Genomic DNA, 17599 nt, shown 5'->3' with positions numbered 1-17599 from the left:
AAATATATCGTGCACCTCAGCAGTCAGCAAGCTTGGCTGCTTGGTCGCTCAAGTTATTGTCAACCGTGCTGTCAGGCTTCTTGCCTTTATTATTAATTATTATTCTGTCAGCATCTGGTTTATTTTTAAACGGTGTCAACGTGCTTTGTCGTGGGTTTTTCCACACATTCTTGTCCCTAGTCTGATATACGTGTATATCGTAATTCGCTTTCCTTTTCAGGCAAAGTGGAAAAAGGTACAAGAAATTTAAAAAAAAATAGTCAGAGATATCAGTCACGAAAAATGTCCAAATTATAACCATGCCAATTTAATAACTGCCAAAAAAACTGATTTCAATGTTCACTTTTATATCAATTGTATTATTCATGTTGTATTCAATTTCATTTGTGATATTCCTATTTTAATTTTTCAACTGTTCAATAAAACCAAGATTTGAAGCCTATCGAAATCTTTTTAAACTTTGTATAACACTATTTTCATGTTCGTATTAATCCTGTACCCGCCATTCTTAGATGCTTGAGCGATGCTGAGGTGCACGATATATTTTCTTGTTTTCTTTTTGCATTAGCCCTTCACTGCTCGTGGCGCTCCTAGCGAAATGCCATGGAACCCTCCCACCCTACTGAGCCAAAAAGCTCTTATGGCGTTTGTCTACCTCTCCTGTTAGACCGTGGTTGGAATGTGATCATGCATGTCGTTGAATGGACTCTCGTATTCAGCAGAACTAGTTCGTTTTCTGTGTATCCCACCAACTTCTCCATTACCAACTGTTGATAGCTCGTTCTCTTTCAAAATTAACTCAAGTATCTACCGAAGTAATGAATCGGTGCTTCTTTTGAAAAAAAAGCATGTTGAGATAAAAAAAACTTGTGCCCTCTTAATCAACATCATGTATCATCTTGTAAGATTTTTATTTGTGTATAAAGCACTTAAAACAAAAAATGTATCTATCAAATACAATCTTTCAAGGTGATGCACGATAATTTTTTCCTTATTGTTGACCCCACTAACCTCAATAATGGACACATTTTACCTTACAAAATCCAGGCTTCAGAAGACCAAAAAATAACAATGAATTTTCTGTTGTAACTAAGACCTGTGTAACTGTGACGGGTTATTTGTGATCAGATTTTATGTTGTGTCATAGCCAAGTCTTTCAATAAACATCAACATTCAAAAATATTATGTAAAGGCATTCTTATTTATTCACTCTCATCTGACGATTATGAAACAGCAAACACAACACCTCTAGCAAATGGATATCGGGGAGAACTTTTCTTGGCTGATGGTAGAAACTTACTATCAGGAATTAAAAAAAAATGAGTCTTTTCTTGAAACGGCAGGCAACTTTGAGCAGTGACACAATTGTGAATCCAGGAAGAGAGGATGCGTTGCATTCTTGTGCTATAACTTTTAGTGTACAGACTAACAATGTCTGTCGCGACCAAGAATGTATCTTTTCCTGTAAACATAAACAAAAATTTAGCTTATATTTCAGCTCAGCAAACCTTAACTATTATTTACCTGGATTGAAAGTTATGCTTCCCCCATGTTTCAAGATGATGTTGTCAAGATCCATTTTTTCAACACTAACGGGGGTAGAATTGTTTTCTGAACTACACAGATTTCTTTTCCTGAAAACATTGACGACGACAACTTCGGATCTATGTAAAATTTAAACAATAAACAGACAAATGTTGTGAAGAAATGTTAACAACGGAATAATGTAACACCTGTCAAACAAAAATTGACAGTTGTCTGCAAGCATGGTTGCTACAGGACTATATTTAATTATTATTTAAACGTTCGGAAATAGAAGGTTTTACATTTTTTTAAGTATAAAGAACATAACTTAATATCATTCCATCATTAACATTCGATAATTTAAGGTTTTAACTTGTTTAAAAATGGGAAAAAATACATAAAATACCTTAATATAATTCCATCAGACACCTTCGATAATGGAAGGTTTTAACTTAACAAAAACAAATCAAAAATATAAAGAAAATGCATTAATATCAATCCATCATAAACCTTAGATAATAGAAGGTTTGAACTTAAAAAAAATATTCAGAAAATACCTTAAAATCATTACATCAGAAACCTTCGATAATATAAGGTTTCAACTTTAAAAAAAGGGAAAAGGGAAATACATAAAATACCTTTGAAAACCAAAGGGATTAACTTATAAATTCCTCTGAATGATAAGAAGTGGTGAAAAACGTTAAAAAAATCAAACGTTCCATACCTACAGAGTTGTGGAACCAATTTTTTGGTTCTTAAACTGTAGGTTCGAAACCTTCGATAATCAAAACCCTTTTAAACAGTGGAATTTAAATTTTTTTATAATGTGATTTTTGAATTAGATTTAATTTTTTTATCTCCTACGTATCAAACCGCCGAACTCTCCCTCCCACCTGTAGTACTGTGAGGTGATGAGGCTGACTTAGCTAGAATTTTTCGTCCCAACACAGTTGAAATGGCTGAAACTGATAATGAAATTTATTGCCGTGCTCTTGTGATTCCTTCTAGTGGAAATTCCTTGTATTCTTATGTGAAACTAATGGAAAACGATTCAACTTGTGATAAATATTTGTTGTGGTTTCATCGAGTAGAGTAGAGATAACACTTTTTTTAACTTCACAGCTAAGTTTATGGAATGTAATCAAACAATACAATGAGCAAAAATTAAACTTTAGTTGACCTAATTGAAAAGCTCATTGAAAACTTTAAAGGAAACAGCATTTTCCCCATATATCCGTCTGGTCCTCACCGCTACTTGCAATACACTTGTGAATATTGGAGGCACATACGGAACTGCGGAAAGCTATACAGAGACAGCGTTGGTTGTTACAGACAGCGAGTATGGATTTTTATTCGCAATGTAGCTTCAAACTGTGTGAGAATTATGATTTGGGCAACGTGAAAGAAAGCTGGCCTGTGGCGAAGGTTGGGGGGACGACTTCAGCCCACCACATTACTTCCTGTAGTCGGCCAATCAATGGAACTATGGTAAAGAATCTCCGACTAACACCTAATAGGACAGGGTTTTAAATGTTTAACAATTAATGGTTTGCTTAACGTAAGGCATTGTTGAAGCGGTTCGCAGTTATGAAACCAAATCGTTCCGCTTCACCCTAAGGACATGTTACCCCAAGGATAAGTGAAACCATTTCAGATTTCATAATGCCTCGGATGAAAAGTGGTTTAGGGTGCACTATTAGAAATTTGTCTTATTGGTTATGTTTCGCTTCCTTCTCACCAATTTAGATTGCACTGCGCTGAGACTGCCGTCAAAACACAAATTTTGCCATAAAAACAAGCACCTGTTGTGTAGTTTGTTTAATATTTGCGTCTCGTGCAAAACCAAGTATTCTGGCTTTTCTTCGTGCACTGTACTGTCGGGCAGTGACTTATCATAGGATGGCGAGTCTGATGTGAGTGGTGACGAGGAGATTGCGGGAGCTGTAGCGTTGGCGCCTGCTGAGACCCAGGAAGTGGTCAACTATCTCAAATTTTAACACAAGAGAGATAATAGCAATGTATTCCTAATTCTGAACACCTCTGGGCTAGCTATGAATCATTTGCGTGTATATCAGACAGGCAAAGGATAGGCCAACTGTATAAAATAAGTATATTATGAATAATTTGACTGCGATAGATAAAAGCATATCGTGACTCAGTTAAAATAATTACCTTTAGATCTTACACGGTAAGTTTTTACGTTACATATAAAGGATTAACAGACATCTTCAAAGTCTACGTAAAGCATATAGTCAGAGTTCCGATGTCATAATAAACAAAAACCTTTTAAAAAAGGGAAGGTTTGACTATCAGCTTCGGGTTGGGAGTTTGAACCACGAGATGTGTCTGAAGATTCAGACCAGCCGGGTTTGAGAGTTATTTACTCCCGAGGTTGACGTGATCTGGCAAGAAACACAAACTATTTAGGGAAATTTTAAATCGCAAATTACACAAGAATACACTATATAAGCTTGACGGCCGATAATTGTCTTTAAAATAACTTACCATCGCGAAGCGAAGTTTTACACAGATCTTTCGTGCCGCCTACAAAAAGAGCCTATTAAGGGAGTACATCTTTAACTGCATCGTAATTCATAACGCTTGGGCGTTTGATGGGGTATGTATAGATATAATATGCAATATTTACTATAATATATTTTCTAACTTTTTTTGGTGCTGCAGATTGGTGTCATTACCAGCCATGGCTGGGAATCCAACCGAAAAATATTTACTCAACATAGCAGCAGGAATTATCTTGAATGATCCACCCCAACACGGTTTCTAAAAAGTTAAAATTGTTTTCATATGTAAATACTTCCATTATTAACCTCTCAGGTAGAGTCGCCGTAGACCTTGTTTCTTGAGTCCGTGCTGGTAATCGTGGTCTTGGTGCTGCTGCAGGAATCAATGCTGCTTTAGCCCAAGTTGCAGTTTCCCATATTGAAATGCCCCGTGTTGCTGCTGATGGTGGCCTTGATGCGGTTGCCGAAGCACAAGTAGCCGTTGAAATTTCACATGTGTGCTGATGGGGGCCTTGGTGCTGCTGGTGAAGCCCAGGATGAAGTTGAAATGGCACATGTTGGTGCTGATGTTGGAGACCAAGTTGCCGGTGTTGGAAGGGTCCCTGCTCCTGCTCGTGTAACAGGTATTGGTGCCCGTCTTGAAAAATGGCTCATGTTGGTGCTGATGGTGGAGACCAAGTTGCCGGTGTTGGAAGGGTCCCCACTCCTGGTGGTGTGGAGGTAAAATAGGGTTGAAAATGAAGTTCTAATCTCGTAATTTTAAATTAATTTAACCATAGGTGATCACTGTGGAAATCTAGGAAGAGTTGTCAATGGACGTGTAGGAAAAAGACGTCGTGGTGGAGGTAGACATTAAGAACACTCCTGTCCTGCAATAACCTAATAACACAAAGTAAGGAAAAAATATAAAGTCAGGTGTTTATTTTGCAAAATTATCTTCATTTTTTTTCTTTTCGGCATCTCTTCTTCTTTATCTAATGCATCTTACTACGGAAAACTTCAAGGGTTAAAGGTTTTGAAAAAAATCATAAAATTATGGACACTCTTTATTTTTATAATAATGATTGATCTTATGATTAAGAGATGCTTCTGTTTGGTCTAGTTTTATCCAAACTGATGGTTTTATACGTGATTCAAGCTGTATATGGAAACAGTTATAAATATTTTCCAAAACATTTATTTGTAAACTACATGGATTAGTTAATTTAATTTGAACGATATCACCATTTGAAACGATATCTAAGGCATTTCATTTTGTTTCCGTATGTTTTATAATCAATTTTCACATATGGTTTTTTACCGTCCCAGGTAGCATTTGTTATCCTTTTTATGTAGATTCATATTCCAGTGTCATTTTGACATTCGTCACTTTTTCAACACATAATTTGATATAATTGTGATGTTAATTCATATTACAATGTCATTTTAACATTCGTCACATTTTGGATACATAATTGACATGATTTTTTTACATGTAATAAATAATAAGTATTTGATATATTTTTTATGTTGTATTATAAGATATTTATTTTCTGATATCATAATGATGTAAGAATTTATGTCATTAAATTGATATCACCCTTGCATGTCTAAACGATGTGAGATTAAAATCCACTTTTATGACATTTATTTGAGATTCACGAAGCACATGTCAAAATGATATATAATATTCGACATCATTTTCTAAATATCAAAACTGACATTTGCAATTCATATACTATTTTAGCATACTTTCACATATTTAAGAAAATACATGAAATAGACAGGATATTTATATTTATTGCAGCACAATGTAATTAATATTTTTCCAGATAAAAAACTATGATATTTTGCGATCACAGAAAAGACAAACGAGGAAATTTCAAAATATGTGTTGATAGGATGAATAGTAATAATAACTCGACTTTTTGAAAAATAAATATGGGATAAATTTGAAAGGGAAAAATTATGTAAAAATGATTTTAAAGACATTTTTTTCCAAATACATTTAAATTGTATATTAAACTGTTCCGCTGAATAGATATCTTTATGGCATAAAATAAACATCAATGTTCATAAAAGATATTTATAAGTTCCAAATCTATGACTGGGAATATAAAAATGATATCATTTACATGTCATAAAAAAAAAATTCTATATTTAATCTAAAAAATTTTCTTAGTGTTCAAATATAGTAACCAATCAATAATATAAAAAAGTTCTTCGAAACAAATATATTCTTTATTTTATCGTGAATGGTGACCATTTTTTTACTCGACTTATTATACTGTTGTCGTATGGATGTCATTTTCAGACATCATTCAAGTGATAAAATTGAGGTCTTTTTTCATGCTCAAACGAACTTCGTTGCGAGGAAAAAGTTGACGTCCAAACCATTTTTTTTTTTTAGTTTTTTTTCAAAGAAAGAAGCTGGGGAATTAATTTTTCAATCGCATCTGATAAACAAGAAATTTTTTATTCCAAATTACTAAAGACCTCACACAAATTTTGTCGGGGAAATGGAAACCTAGAACGGAATTTTTTTCCGAAAAATATACATGCATTTTCGTCGTGACATATCGTCTTTCCTAAATTTCCATACCAGTTTTGAATCACAATTTTATAAATTCAAAACTTTTTGGGTTAATATAATTGTGGGACAAATAATAAAGCTAAAAAAATACGGAAGACGGGTAGAATCATACCTTCATATTTACCAGTTTTTTCACAATATAACAATAAATTAAACAAAAATAATAATCACCCAATTTTTTCAGTCACCCATTAAGTTTAGCATGTTAAAGGCAACTAATAAAATGTATGCTGTTTGATAAAGAAATGATTTTCAATGTCACTTGAAATGGTAGAATCTCCTACTCTGGGTGAAATAACGGCATCAATAATGTGAATTACAGCATCCAACGTTGTTATGTCAGCCTTTATTATATTCGCATTTTCTACGGCAATGCCACCTATATAATAATTTGAAAATTAATCTTTATTCGTCTCTAGTAAAGTTTAACTTAAGATAAAGAACAATTTTAAATCATGTAAGAGTAAATTTACCAGGAGTTATATTTATATCGATGTTATCACCAGAAAAGACAGGAAGTGGTCCAGAAACGAGTCCGTGACTATAGAAAGTTCCAGAAGCCGTACACGTATTCAATAGAATCAACAAAGCTTTTTTGTTGTCGAACAGCGCTTCAAGTTCACCAGCAGGAAGAGCTTGGAAGGCAGCGTTGGTTGGAACAAACACAGTTTTCATCGGAGCTAATAACAGGTCACTTAATACATTTTGTTAACTTAAACTTATTTAATTTATTTAACCTTCTTACATTTAAAACTGTCTTCGGAGAAACCAAGAGTATCGTAGATTTTTAAGAAAATCGATAATTCTGGGTTTTTTCTCAAATAATTAATTTTTGTATTTCTAGAATCCAAATCCTTGGGGTTTAGAACCCTGTCGATGACGTAGATAATACTTTCACCTGCTGAAAAAGTGTTAACCACTAGTGCTCCATTGACGGTTACAGACTAGTTAACGACAATGTTAAAACTAATTCTTTTATCAGCAAATATTTGTATAGTTCAATATTTACTCGTTTTGAAGCAAAAGAAGATCCTTTTTTACGGTACACATTGATGCGAACTACCTGACCCTGTACTGTTGGTCGGGCTAGCTCATCTTTTATGGCAGAAATAAGAGTGTAAGGCTGCCCAAACAATGTCAGATGATAAGTAAGAATGTCTTTCAATAGACTGGAATCAATCAAAATTGAATTGAAAGTTTCACGATCAATTGCAGAAAAAACTTCATTTGTTGGTGCCCATACGACGAATGGTCCTGTTTAAACGACAATGCCTTTTTTACTCGCGTGAAAATTAGAGAGAAAAATAATCTCACGAGGTTGAGAAAAAGTTTCTTCCAATCCACTTTTGATTATTAAGTCAACAAAAGTTGTAAAACCATTTTCTGTTAAAACCGTTAAAATATTTACCTAAAAGGAGTGAAAATACAGCCAGATTACTTTATTAGTAGTTCAATGCTATTACATTTGAGAACGAATGATAATAAAATTATGGTGATCTAAAAACTAGACTTCAAGTTAGAAAAGGTTTATCGTGGAAAAGGAGAGACAGATTCAAAAAATAAAATCACTTGTGTCAAATGGCCATCAACCATCAATACATTAAAAAATTTCAGTTGAAAGAACTATATATTAAATGTTTTCTTACACTTGGAGTTGGGATGTCAGAAGTTTGCGATGAATTACGATTCTATTCTAGAAATTCTGTATACTTATTTGTTGGAGTATATGCATCAGCTAAAGATGAAAAATGGCGTAAGCAGCAACAATGAAGAAGAAACACATCTTGTGGTAAGAGGTTTACTTTATTTACGAGTAAATTGCTGAAGAAAACTGATTTTGCTTTTTTCAATGAATCCGGTTTTATAGAAAAGTTGGGCTTTACTAAGAGTATGGCCCTGGTAGCACTCCTCTATCTATAGGATGTACGTCGCCCATCTTTTCAGCCGAGTGAGATATCTTAACCCGACGTCCATAGGATTGCCTATGTCTGTACTAATGTCGCGCTCTAAGACATGCAAATGGATTGCAATAAGATCTATACTGCTTGTTTACGTCCCTTCCTGATCTCTATCTCTTTTTAAAACCTTTACTAAAAAAGTTTTTTTATTTTCGGAATACTTGTTAGGGATTGTTTTGAAAATTGCTAGTTTTTTTTACTACATGTCCATCCTGTTATAGTCATCCGTGAAAATTTCTTTAACAGGCATCTCGTACTGTCTGCTTTTATTTGAATTTGACGGAAGGGATACTACGGTGTCCACCCTCCCCTCCAGAATGTTTCACCTTTTTCTCTTTTTCTTTTCATTCTTCCCTATCTTCACCCCTTCTTTCAATTGTTCCACCTTAAATACCACTCCCTTTCCGCGTGTGTTTGGGGCGTTATGCAACCAAGGAAGCTTAGTTATAAAAAAATAATGCGCAAATTCAGTTCAAATTTTAATATTGGGTCATATCTCCATTAAGTTCAATAACACGGGCCAATCTTTCAGGCATTGAGTCAATCAAGTTCTCCCAATAATTTCTCTGGTCAGCCATTTCATCCCAGCACTGATTTACCCAGTCCCACAATTCCTCTTCTGTGTCAGCTTCAATAGTCCTCATTCTGTTCACCATCCAACACCAAAAATTTTCAATGGGATTTAAGTCGGGGCTAAAAGCCGGCCACTAAATTTTCTTTATTCATTGACGATAGGCAGCTTCACCCGCAAACCAGTCTCGAATAATTATTTCAGTATGAGCAAGGCATCTTAAAAAATGGCAATCTCTATTTGTCATTGAAAAAAACCAGCTGTACAGTAATCATAATCTTACCCATTATGCATAAAAAACAGAAATTGCTGCTGGTTTTCAGGAAGCTCACGTTGGTTGGGATCTTCGTGATCTGGAAGTGGGAAAGTTTCTCTCGCGAATGGAACTAACTGATCAGTTAAAATATTCATGTAGGTGTGCATATTTAGCCTACCATAAATCCTGTGTATCACACCGGGGCCATGATACGTAACGCAACCCCAAACATTTAAGGTTTTACGAGTACTATACCTACTACGAGTAAGATTGCTCGGCTCATGGCGACCACCAGGCAGGTGATGAACCCACTGCGGCGGATAGCCGTCTGTTTAAAAAGTTTTTTCGTCAGACCAAATAATTTTTCTCCAAAATTCATTGGTGTAATGAATGTGCTCACGAGCGAATCGTAGGCGTTGTGCCTTGCGCACATCAGTCAAGTTATTTTTCTTTGCTGGACGCCGACCATAAATACCAGCATCACGCAGTCGGTCTCTTTGTCGGATATTTCCTAACATTAACTTGAAAACTTAAAATCTTTCAGACAGCTGTATTGTGCAACCTTTCTGGCTCCACGAATATTAAGCTACTGACAAACACTTCAGACATCAAGAACAGAACTCAGCAAAAAGGGGTAAGGGGAAAACATTATGCGCTCAATAGCCCAAGGGGTCTGACACGCTCAGACTTGTCTGGACCAAACAGTTGGGCTTCGACTCGTCTTTTCATGGTGCAAAGGACAATTCATTAAAACTTATTCTTGATGGGTCGGAATTCTCCGACACTCTTAAAGTGCTGAGAGAAATCTGGGGAACATCTGCATTTTCTCTCACTTCTTCCGCTCTATCAAAGGGGTTAACAATACCTTAAAAAATAATTATTAATTTTGCTATTAAAAACGAGATAACCGAATTAACCTACTTGCAACGATAATGGCCATATCTTCTTCAATAGTCGTTAAACGTGGCCGCCCCGAACGAGAACGCACTACTAATCCTTGTACTCCTTCAGTTTCATATCTGCGAAACCAAAGATTCACAGTTTGATACGACCGATCAAGAATTCTTCCGATGTGTCTTACGGACATGCCGGCTTGATGAAAACCAATGAATTTGCCTTTGTCGACTAAACTAAGACGAGGTGATTGAATCTCTTCCGCCATCTTCAATCAAAAATTGTGAACTGAAGTTATAATGCGATTAATAAGAGCAATCGTAAATTTAATAACCTAATTGCATAAACCCCCAAACACACGTGAAAAGGGAGTGGTATTTGAGGTGGGAAAATTGAAAGAAGAGGTGGAGGTAGGGAAGAATGAAAAGAAAAAGAGAAAAAGGTGAAACATTCTGGGGGGACGGTGGACACCGTAGTATCCCTTCCGTCAGCAAATAAAAGCAGACAGTACGATTTGCCTGTTCAAGAAACTTTCACGGATGACTGTATATCATTGCCAAAGGAATTTTTTTTGTTTACAGGAAGCGTGCAATTTACTGCCAAAGTTCTTGAAACACACTATAATTCGAATATACGACAGTGTCTGGTAACACCCTATTCAATAGAGAAAATTCATTCAAAATGACAACTTTCATCATTCAGAACCATATATAATCCTCGTTAGAATAAAATTCCTTCAGAAAATAGTCATTCCTTCAAAATAGTTATTTTCTGTTAAAAGTGATGTAGGACACATTTTTTGGTAATAGGAAACAATGAATATATTGTAGATTATGAAATGTTCACATTATTGTATTTCCTTCAGTGACGCCCTATTTCATCATCGATTTCCCTAGATCACTATATATTATCACTCCATGATATGAACACTGACAAAGAGCACGAATTTCTTCCTTTTCTCGCCTTTTCAATCACTTACGTAATAAATATTTTTCATCAATCGAAAATATGGAACTTACTATCGTGGCAGACAGTCTTTTCCACCTGTTGTGATGAAACCTCCCGAACGACCGTTATTTGTAAGAGTTTTTTTTTACACGTTATGTTACAAGCGAAAACTACACCTGCTACCTTCGACACTGGCTACCCGGGGGTCGACCCTGGCTACCCCGACACTGGCTACCCATACGGCCGACACTTCTGGCTACCCTGACACTGGCCACCCGACACTGGCTACCCGACACTAGCTACCCCCTATTTGCTACCCCTGGAACACGGTACTTACAGAATACTCCCCTAGTCTTGTATGTTGTGGCCGGCTGATTATTGACTGTAGCAAACAGTCTAAGGCTTTTGGCATATGTCTGCATTTTGTGATATATGCATCTTTCATACAATAGCCTATGCTTTAAATCAACCACTAAGAATTACATTTTTCATTTGGAATATTTTGATCTCCAGTACATTTAAATCTATTATAGAGTGTTGACTGGGAACAAAAAGTTTTGGAGAATTCGCAGTCAATTATCCAAGACTTTTTTGTTTACGTTTGTTTTTTTTGTTTTTTATGACATCTTGTATTTCTAGAACGTCAAGTGTGTAGGTCTGTAATTGTCTGTAGATGCAGTCATTCGCATTGCAGTAACTGAAGTTTCCATATCCCTTGACAGAAAAACGCACACGCTGAAAGCTGTTGGGTCTCTCCGATTCCCCCTCCCCCTCATTTGTCGTTCACCTCTCAGACTCTGTCCGGTAAGCTCAAACATCTTCCGCATTTCGACAAACCATTTCTACGTTTTTTAGTGCCTACGACGAGGAAAGCAGTTGGCGACCTGCCGGATGCAATCATGAGGTACGGTAAGGGTGTGGAACCGAAGGTTTTGGCCTTGGTGTTGGCCTCACCTCGGGCGAACTCGTCATGATAAGCGTATGCTACACTTCTTTTGCAGCCAGGGTGCATTGACATTTGTCACTGTATGTAGGATTCGAAAAATGGACAAAGGAAGACCTGTATTAAACTCTCTATATACTAAAGCTATATAATGGTGGAAGACAAGTACCGGCTGCTAATTTTCCGCTAATTTTCCGGACTGAAATTCGAAATTGAAGAGGGAATCAGGAGGATAATTGGAGAAGTAGTAACAGAAATGGCTAGACAATTGATGGATGATGCAGGAAATAACCTCTGGCCAGAATTTCTGGAATTTCTCTTTCTGTCTGCCATCAATAACACCCCTAAATTCAAAAAGAGTGCCTTGCAAATGTTTGGATCTTTTCCTGGGATCTTTGGAAATCAACAGTCCCGATACCTAAATGTCATCAAACAGATTTTGGAACAATCAATGGCTGACTGGTCGAACCATCTAATACGCTATCAAGCTGTGAAGTCATTCTCAGCTTTCATACTACAGAATAGAAATGATGTTGATGTGCAACAACATTTTCAGGTAAATTTTTTTTGTCTTTTTGTATATGTTCAGACATTAAATTTTCCCATATTCCCAAGATTTAACTGCGGGAATGATCCAAATCGTTGCTGAAAGTATTCAGAAACAAGAGGATCAAAGTTTGCTGAAGTACGTCGTGGTTCTGGTTGAAAACACACCTAAATTCTTTAGACTACATATCGAGCCATTGCTGCTGATGTGTACGCAAGAGGTGGCCAATAAACAATTACTGGAATCCTGGCGTCAGATGGCTCTTGAAGTTATGGTCACATTAGCAAAAACGGAACCGGTAGCTGCTGCCGCATTAACAGACGCCGCCATAAAGAAACGGATTGTGGTTGTGGAGTCTCGTCTCAATGTAAGTTAAATAAATTTATTTTGTATTATTGAAATAAGTTTTAATTTGAATGTTGTTTTCTTTGTTAGGTTGAGATTAACAGAAAATATGACGACAAATTCAATCAACAGAATCTTTACGCATTTCTTACGAAATACGTAAAAACGTCATTTTCAATTACCTCTCGTAAAGAAAAAGGCATATACCATGCTGTTTTGACCGTGTACGGTGAGGAGGGGCCACTTCACCTATTTCAACGTCTTAATTACATTTCATAAACTGTAGAGAGTATGTCAGAGGGTTTCACCTTTTATTGACACTGAACACATACACACACTTACACAAGCGTTTCACTGACAGGAAGAATGGAGTGGGAGAATAGAGAGGGAGGATGGAAAGGGAGAGTAGTGAGGGAGAATAGAGAAGGAGAATAGCAAGGGAGAATAGAGAGGGAGATTAGTAAGGGAGAATAGAGAGGGAGAATAGCAAGGGAGAATATAGAGGGAGAGTAGCTGCTACCGAACAGCAAGGGGAGGAGACCACGGAGTGGTCGACGACCGGCGGCTTGGCTGGCTAACGGACTGTCGGCTGGACTCTGCTTCCGGTGGCTGCTGGTTTCTGCTCTGCGGTTGTTGCTGCTGCTGTCGATGCTACTACTCTGCTACTACTGATGCTACTGACTGCGAGGATGTCGTGGCTGCTGGGTTATATACCAGTAGCGTAGCCGGTGTAATTGGAGATGTCTCCAAATTGCACGGTGCTTGGGGAAAATTGGATGAAGGGAAAAGGTACCCCGAAAGGTTTGACAGGAGGGTAATAGGAATACGTATGGGTGATAATAAGGTGAGTGATGGGACTGACTCGGCAGAGTCAGATATAGATTGGATAGATTGATTAACTGGTGGGGAAGATGAGGTTGCTGAAAAGGGAAAGCGATGTAGGGGAAAGGATCAATAGTTTGAAATACATTACATAAACAAACTTTGTGTAAAAGGATATATGACATGGTAAGACTAAAGTTCTTTTTTGCAAATTATTCAAATAATCATTTTTTATTTGAATAATTTTTAGGAGTTTCCTACCGGGAGCAAATTTTGTGGATTTCCAAAAAATGATTGCAAAGGGATTATCTAAAATTGGCAACTACCATCCACAAGTGGTAGTCTTTGAACTGGCAGAAATTTTCCCGAATCTGATATGCGACATTACTCCAAAAAAACATTCTAGATGTTATACTTGCATACTTGAAGTACGCACCAATGGAAGTGGTAAGGAATTAATTAATTAATTACATAACTAATTAATTAATTTAAATAATAAATTTCCAAAACTGATTTCAGTTTTCGTGGAGGAGGAGAAGGCAGCAACGAAAATGGAGGCAAAAGTTAAAGCGCACATGAAGATGGCGTTAAAACTATTTCAAATAGGAGCGATTCCCAAATATTTCCCGCTTCTCCCCGAAGAAAAAAAAATAAAAATTTGTTAACGACGATGGATTATGGGAACATCGAAGAAGAGACGCTGCAGGAACTAAAAGGAATCATTACTCTTGCCGGAAACAAAATTAGAGACTTAATTCAGAAGTACATCGTTGTCACTCTGCTGTCGGTGATGTCACATCCGGAAGGAAAGGCATGATCGGCCGCCGCCGGATGTTTGGACTCCCTCCTCCGTCATAAGCCCGCCGATGAGCTGATAGCATTACAGCAAGATCGCTTTATCCAGGCCGAACATCACTGCTCTGGACGATCCAGGAAACGTTGACAATTAGGTTGGGCGCTGAACAAACTAATTGTGTAAAAAAGGACTATCTCCTAAAACTGTTGCTTTTTGGTGAGTCTAAAGTGGGCAAGTCTAGTCTGGTTCTCCGTTTGATCCAAGGAAAATTCTCAGAAAATCAGGAAAATACTGTTGCAGGTAAATAAAATGTCATCTCCCCTATACAATTTATACTTTTAATGTTGTCTTTTTTTTCAGAGAGTTTGAAGGCAAAGACAATCAGTCTTGATAATACAAATGTCCATTTTGAAATTTTGGAAATTGCTGGCCCCAATGGCTATCATGGGGATGTATGTTGGGATATATATTGCCTATCCCCAGTCGAAACCATTGTTTCAAAGAATACTTGTGTGGGAGGTTTCCTTACCACTCCTACCAAAGTAAATCTGGTAACTGTCTCTGTTTTGAAATAACTGTCTCTGTTTTGAAATAACTGTCTCTGTTTTGAAACTCTAAATTGAAATTCATGGTTGTTGCTTCCATTTTTATCAAGCGATTTTCAGGAAGATTCAGAAGCTTGGTTTGTCTAAATTGTATTGGACCAACCCTAAAATACGTGGGCTTTGTAGGAAACTAATGTCTTTAAATTTATTGCCCCATCGTTTCATTAGAAGCTCCTTTAACAATCTTAAATCTCAAGCCCGAGGAGCTCTTACGATTGCTCTTTTTAATTATGTCGAAAAATTTTGGATCAAGCATTCAATTTGGAAACCCAAAATGTGGTCATCTTTCAATGTGACCATTAGAACTAATAGTCCTGTCGAGGGCTATCATGCTAGACTAAAAAGAATGGCGAAAAGACCCCATCTAAACCTATATCTACTGCTTGAACTCCTCTGGGTTGAAGCAGACCGAGTGCCTTTTACTTGCTTCCTTCTTGACAACCACGAATTAGGAACCTATAAAAAAACTCGCTTTCCGTCACGTCGTCATTATTTGCGCTATGGAAACATTTCGATCAAGGTTATTATGACTCTGTCGATTCACTCCACGACGACCTAATCGACTTTATATCCATTTACTACACCTATGCCCTTAACAACAATATTCGTTCAAAAAAATTTATATTGTCTATGTCTAATGTAAATAAGCAATTAATACAAATAATATCAGTGGACCGGAATTGTTTACATTTAATAGGGCCGGAATGGAACCCATTCCGGCCGATCAGTAAAAAAAAATTGGGCCGGAACGGAAGGGCCGGAAAGACGTGGGCCGGTACGTCGGAAACCCGAAAAAATGTATGTTATTTCTAATCGTGCAATTGAAAAAAGAATAGAGGAACCAAAGGAAGGTTTTTTAATAAAAGAACAATTACTTAATTACTCTATTTACTAGAGAAAATAATTAATTTAATCCGGTTCTCGTTAACATCGCCATTTTGGCTTTATGAAAAAAAGATCGAAAAATATCGTCTTCTAGTTTCGTCTTTACTTAGTTTCGTCTGTGCTGCTTGATTCGTATGTGGTTGTTTTGCATGTTTTTAGCTGAAATTGCCATTCAATGTTAGAAAAATGGTTTTATCTAAGTTCGAAATACGTAAAGCTCGGTCGATGGTTGGAGAATCAAGGCAAACTGTAAGGGTTAGAGTGGCTTTCTCAACAAGCTTAACGGCCGATAACTTCGTCTTTAAAATAGCTTGCCATCGCGAAGTGCAAGCAGTTTTACACATAGTCTTTCTTGTCGCTTACAACAAGAGCCTATCAAGGGAGTATATCGTTAACTGCATCGTAATTCAAAACGCTTGGGCGTTTGATGGGGTATGTATAGATATAATATGCAATATTTACTAGAAATTATTTTCTAATTGTTTTGGTGCTGCAGATTGGTGTCATTACCAGCCATGGCTGGGGACCCAACCGGGAGACTTTACTCAACATAGCAGCATGAATTATCTTGAATGAATTACACCAACCCCCATATTGAAATGCCCCGTGCTGCTGCTGATGGTGGCCTTGATGCGGTTGCTGAAGCCCAAGTAGCCGTTGAAATGGCAAATATTGCTGCTGATGGTGGCCTTGGTGCTGCTGGTGAAGCCCAGGATGAAGTTGAAATGATCCATGTTGGTGCTGATGTTGGAGACCAAGTGGCCGGTGTTGGAAGGGTCCCTGCTCCTGCTCGTGTTAGAGGTATTGGTGCCCGTCTTGAAAAATGGCTCATGTTGGTGCTGATGGTGGAGACCAAGTTGCCGGTGTTGGTTCCTGTTGGTGGTAGAGGTAAAAAGGGTTAGAAATGAAGTTCTGTAATTTTAAATTAATTGGTTGCAATAGGTGGTCACCGTGGAAATGGAGGAAGACGAGTTGCCAATGGATGTGTAGAAAAAGGCCGTGGTTGTGGAGGTAGAGTTTAAGTCAACTCCTGTTCTGTGTAAGGAAAACCTAATAACACAAATTAAGGAAAAAGATAAATTAGTAGGAATAGGAATCCTTCAACTAAGCTATCTTTTAATTTCAGGTGTTTAATTTGCAAAATTATCTTCATCTTTTTTTCTTTTTGGCAACTCTTCTTTATTTATCTAATGCATCTTAATTTATTGAATGTCCTTTTTTTCAATAAAATCACTTAAAAAAATATTTGTCTTTAACAAAAATTCGGCTATAAAATAAATTAAATTATCAAATTTGTAGGAAAACAAAGTTATAAATATCAGGCACTGATGATCTTTAAAAATGGTGCCGCAACTTCGTTTCCCCTGCTCCTCTTCTCTTACTGCGTCATCGCGTATATCAACGTATACCA

The 17599-nt window shown here is 36.8% G+C and overlaps 1 protein-coding gene and 2 long non-coding RNA genes across 4 annotated transcripts; all 3 read right to left on the bottom strand.

The window, feature by feature from the left end:
- Positions 1-3529: 3529 nt before the first annotated feature.
- Positions 3530-4238, bottom strand: LOC124204924. Its single transcript, XR_006879165.1, has 3 exons — positions 4030-4238; positions 3697-3926; positions 3530-3619 (listed from the first exon to the last, which is right to left on the bottom strand). It is a non-coding gene; the product is annotated as an uncharacterized LOC124204924 (long non-coding RNA).
- Positions 4239-6722: 2484 nt separating this feature from the next.
- On the bottom strand, positions 6723-9570 carry LOC124202516 (transforming growth factor-beta-induced protein ig-h3-like). Its single transcript, XM_046598842.1, has 6 exons — positions 9431-9570; positions 9094-9221; positions 7628-7872; positions 7364-7562; positions 7092-7298; positions 6723-6997 (listed from the first exon to the last, which is right to left on the bottom strand). The coding sequence occupies exons 1-6, from the start codon at positions 9568-9570 to the stop codon at positions 6834-6836; spliced, it is 1083 nt and encodes a 360-aa protein (XP_046454798.1). The 3' UTR covers positions 6723-6833.
- Positions 9571-13491: 3921 nt separating this feature from the next.
- On the bottom strand, positions 13492-17583 carry LOC124204918. 2 transcript variants are annotated; one of them, XR_006879164.1, is made up of 3 exons: positions 17139-17568; positions 16776-17061; positions 13492-14822 (listed from the first exon to the last, which is right to left on the bottom strand). It is a non-coding gene; the product is annotated as an uncharacterized LOC124204918 (long non-coding RNA). The 2 variants fall into 2 exon arrangements; XR_006879163.1 differs by lacking the exon at positions 13492-14822 and having other exon boundaries at positions 16610-17061; positions 17139-17583.
- Between the last annotated feature and the right edge of the window lie 16 nt (positions 17584-17599).

This window comes from Daphnia pulex, chromosome 2 (genome assembly GCF_021134715.1).
Source record: "Daphnia pulex isolate KAP4 chromosome 2, ASM2113471v1".
Classification (NCBI taxonomy): Eukaryota; Metazoa; Arthropoda; class Branchiopoda; order Diplostraca; family Daphniidae; genus Daphnia; species Daphnia pulex.
Note: the sequence above shows the minus strand (reverse complement) of the source record. Positions and strands in the feature narration are given on the sequence as shown.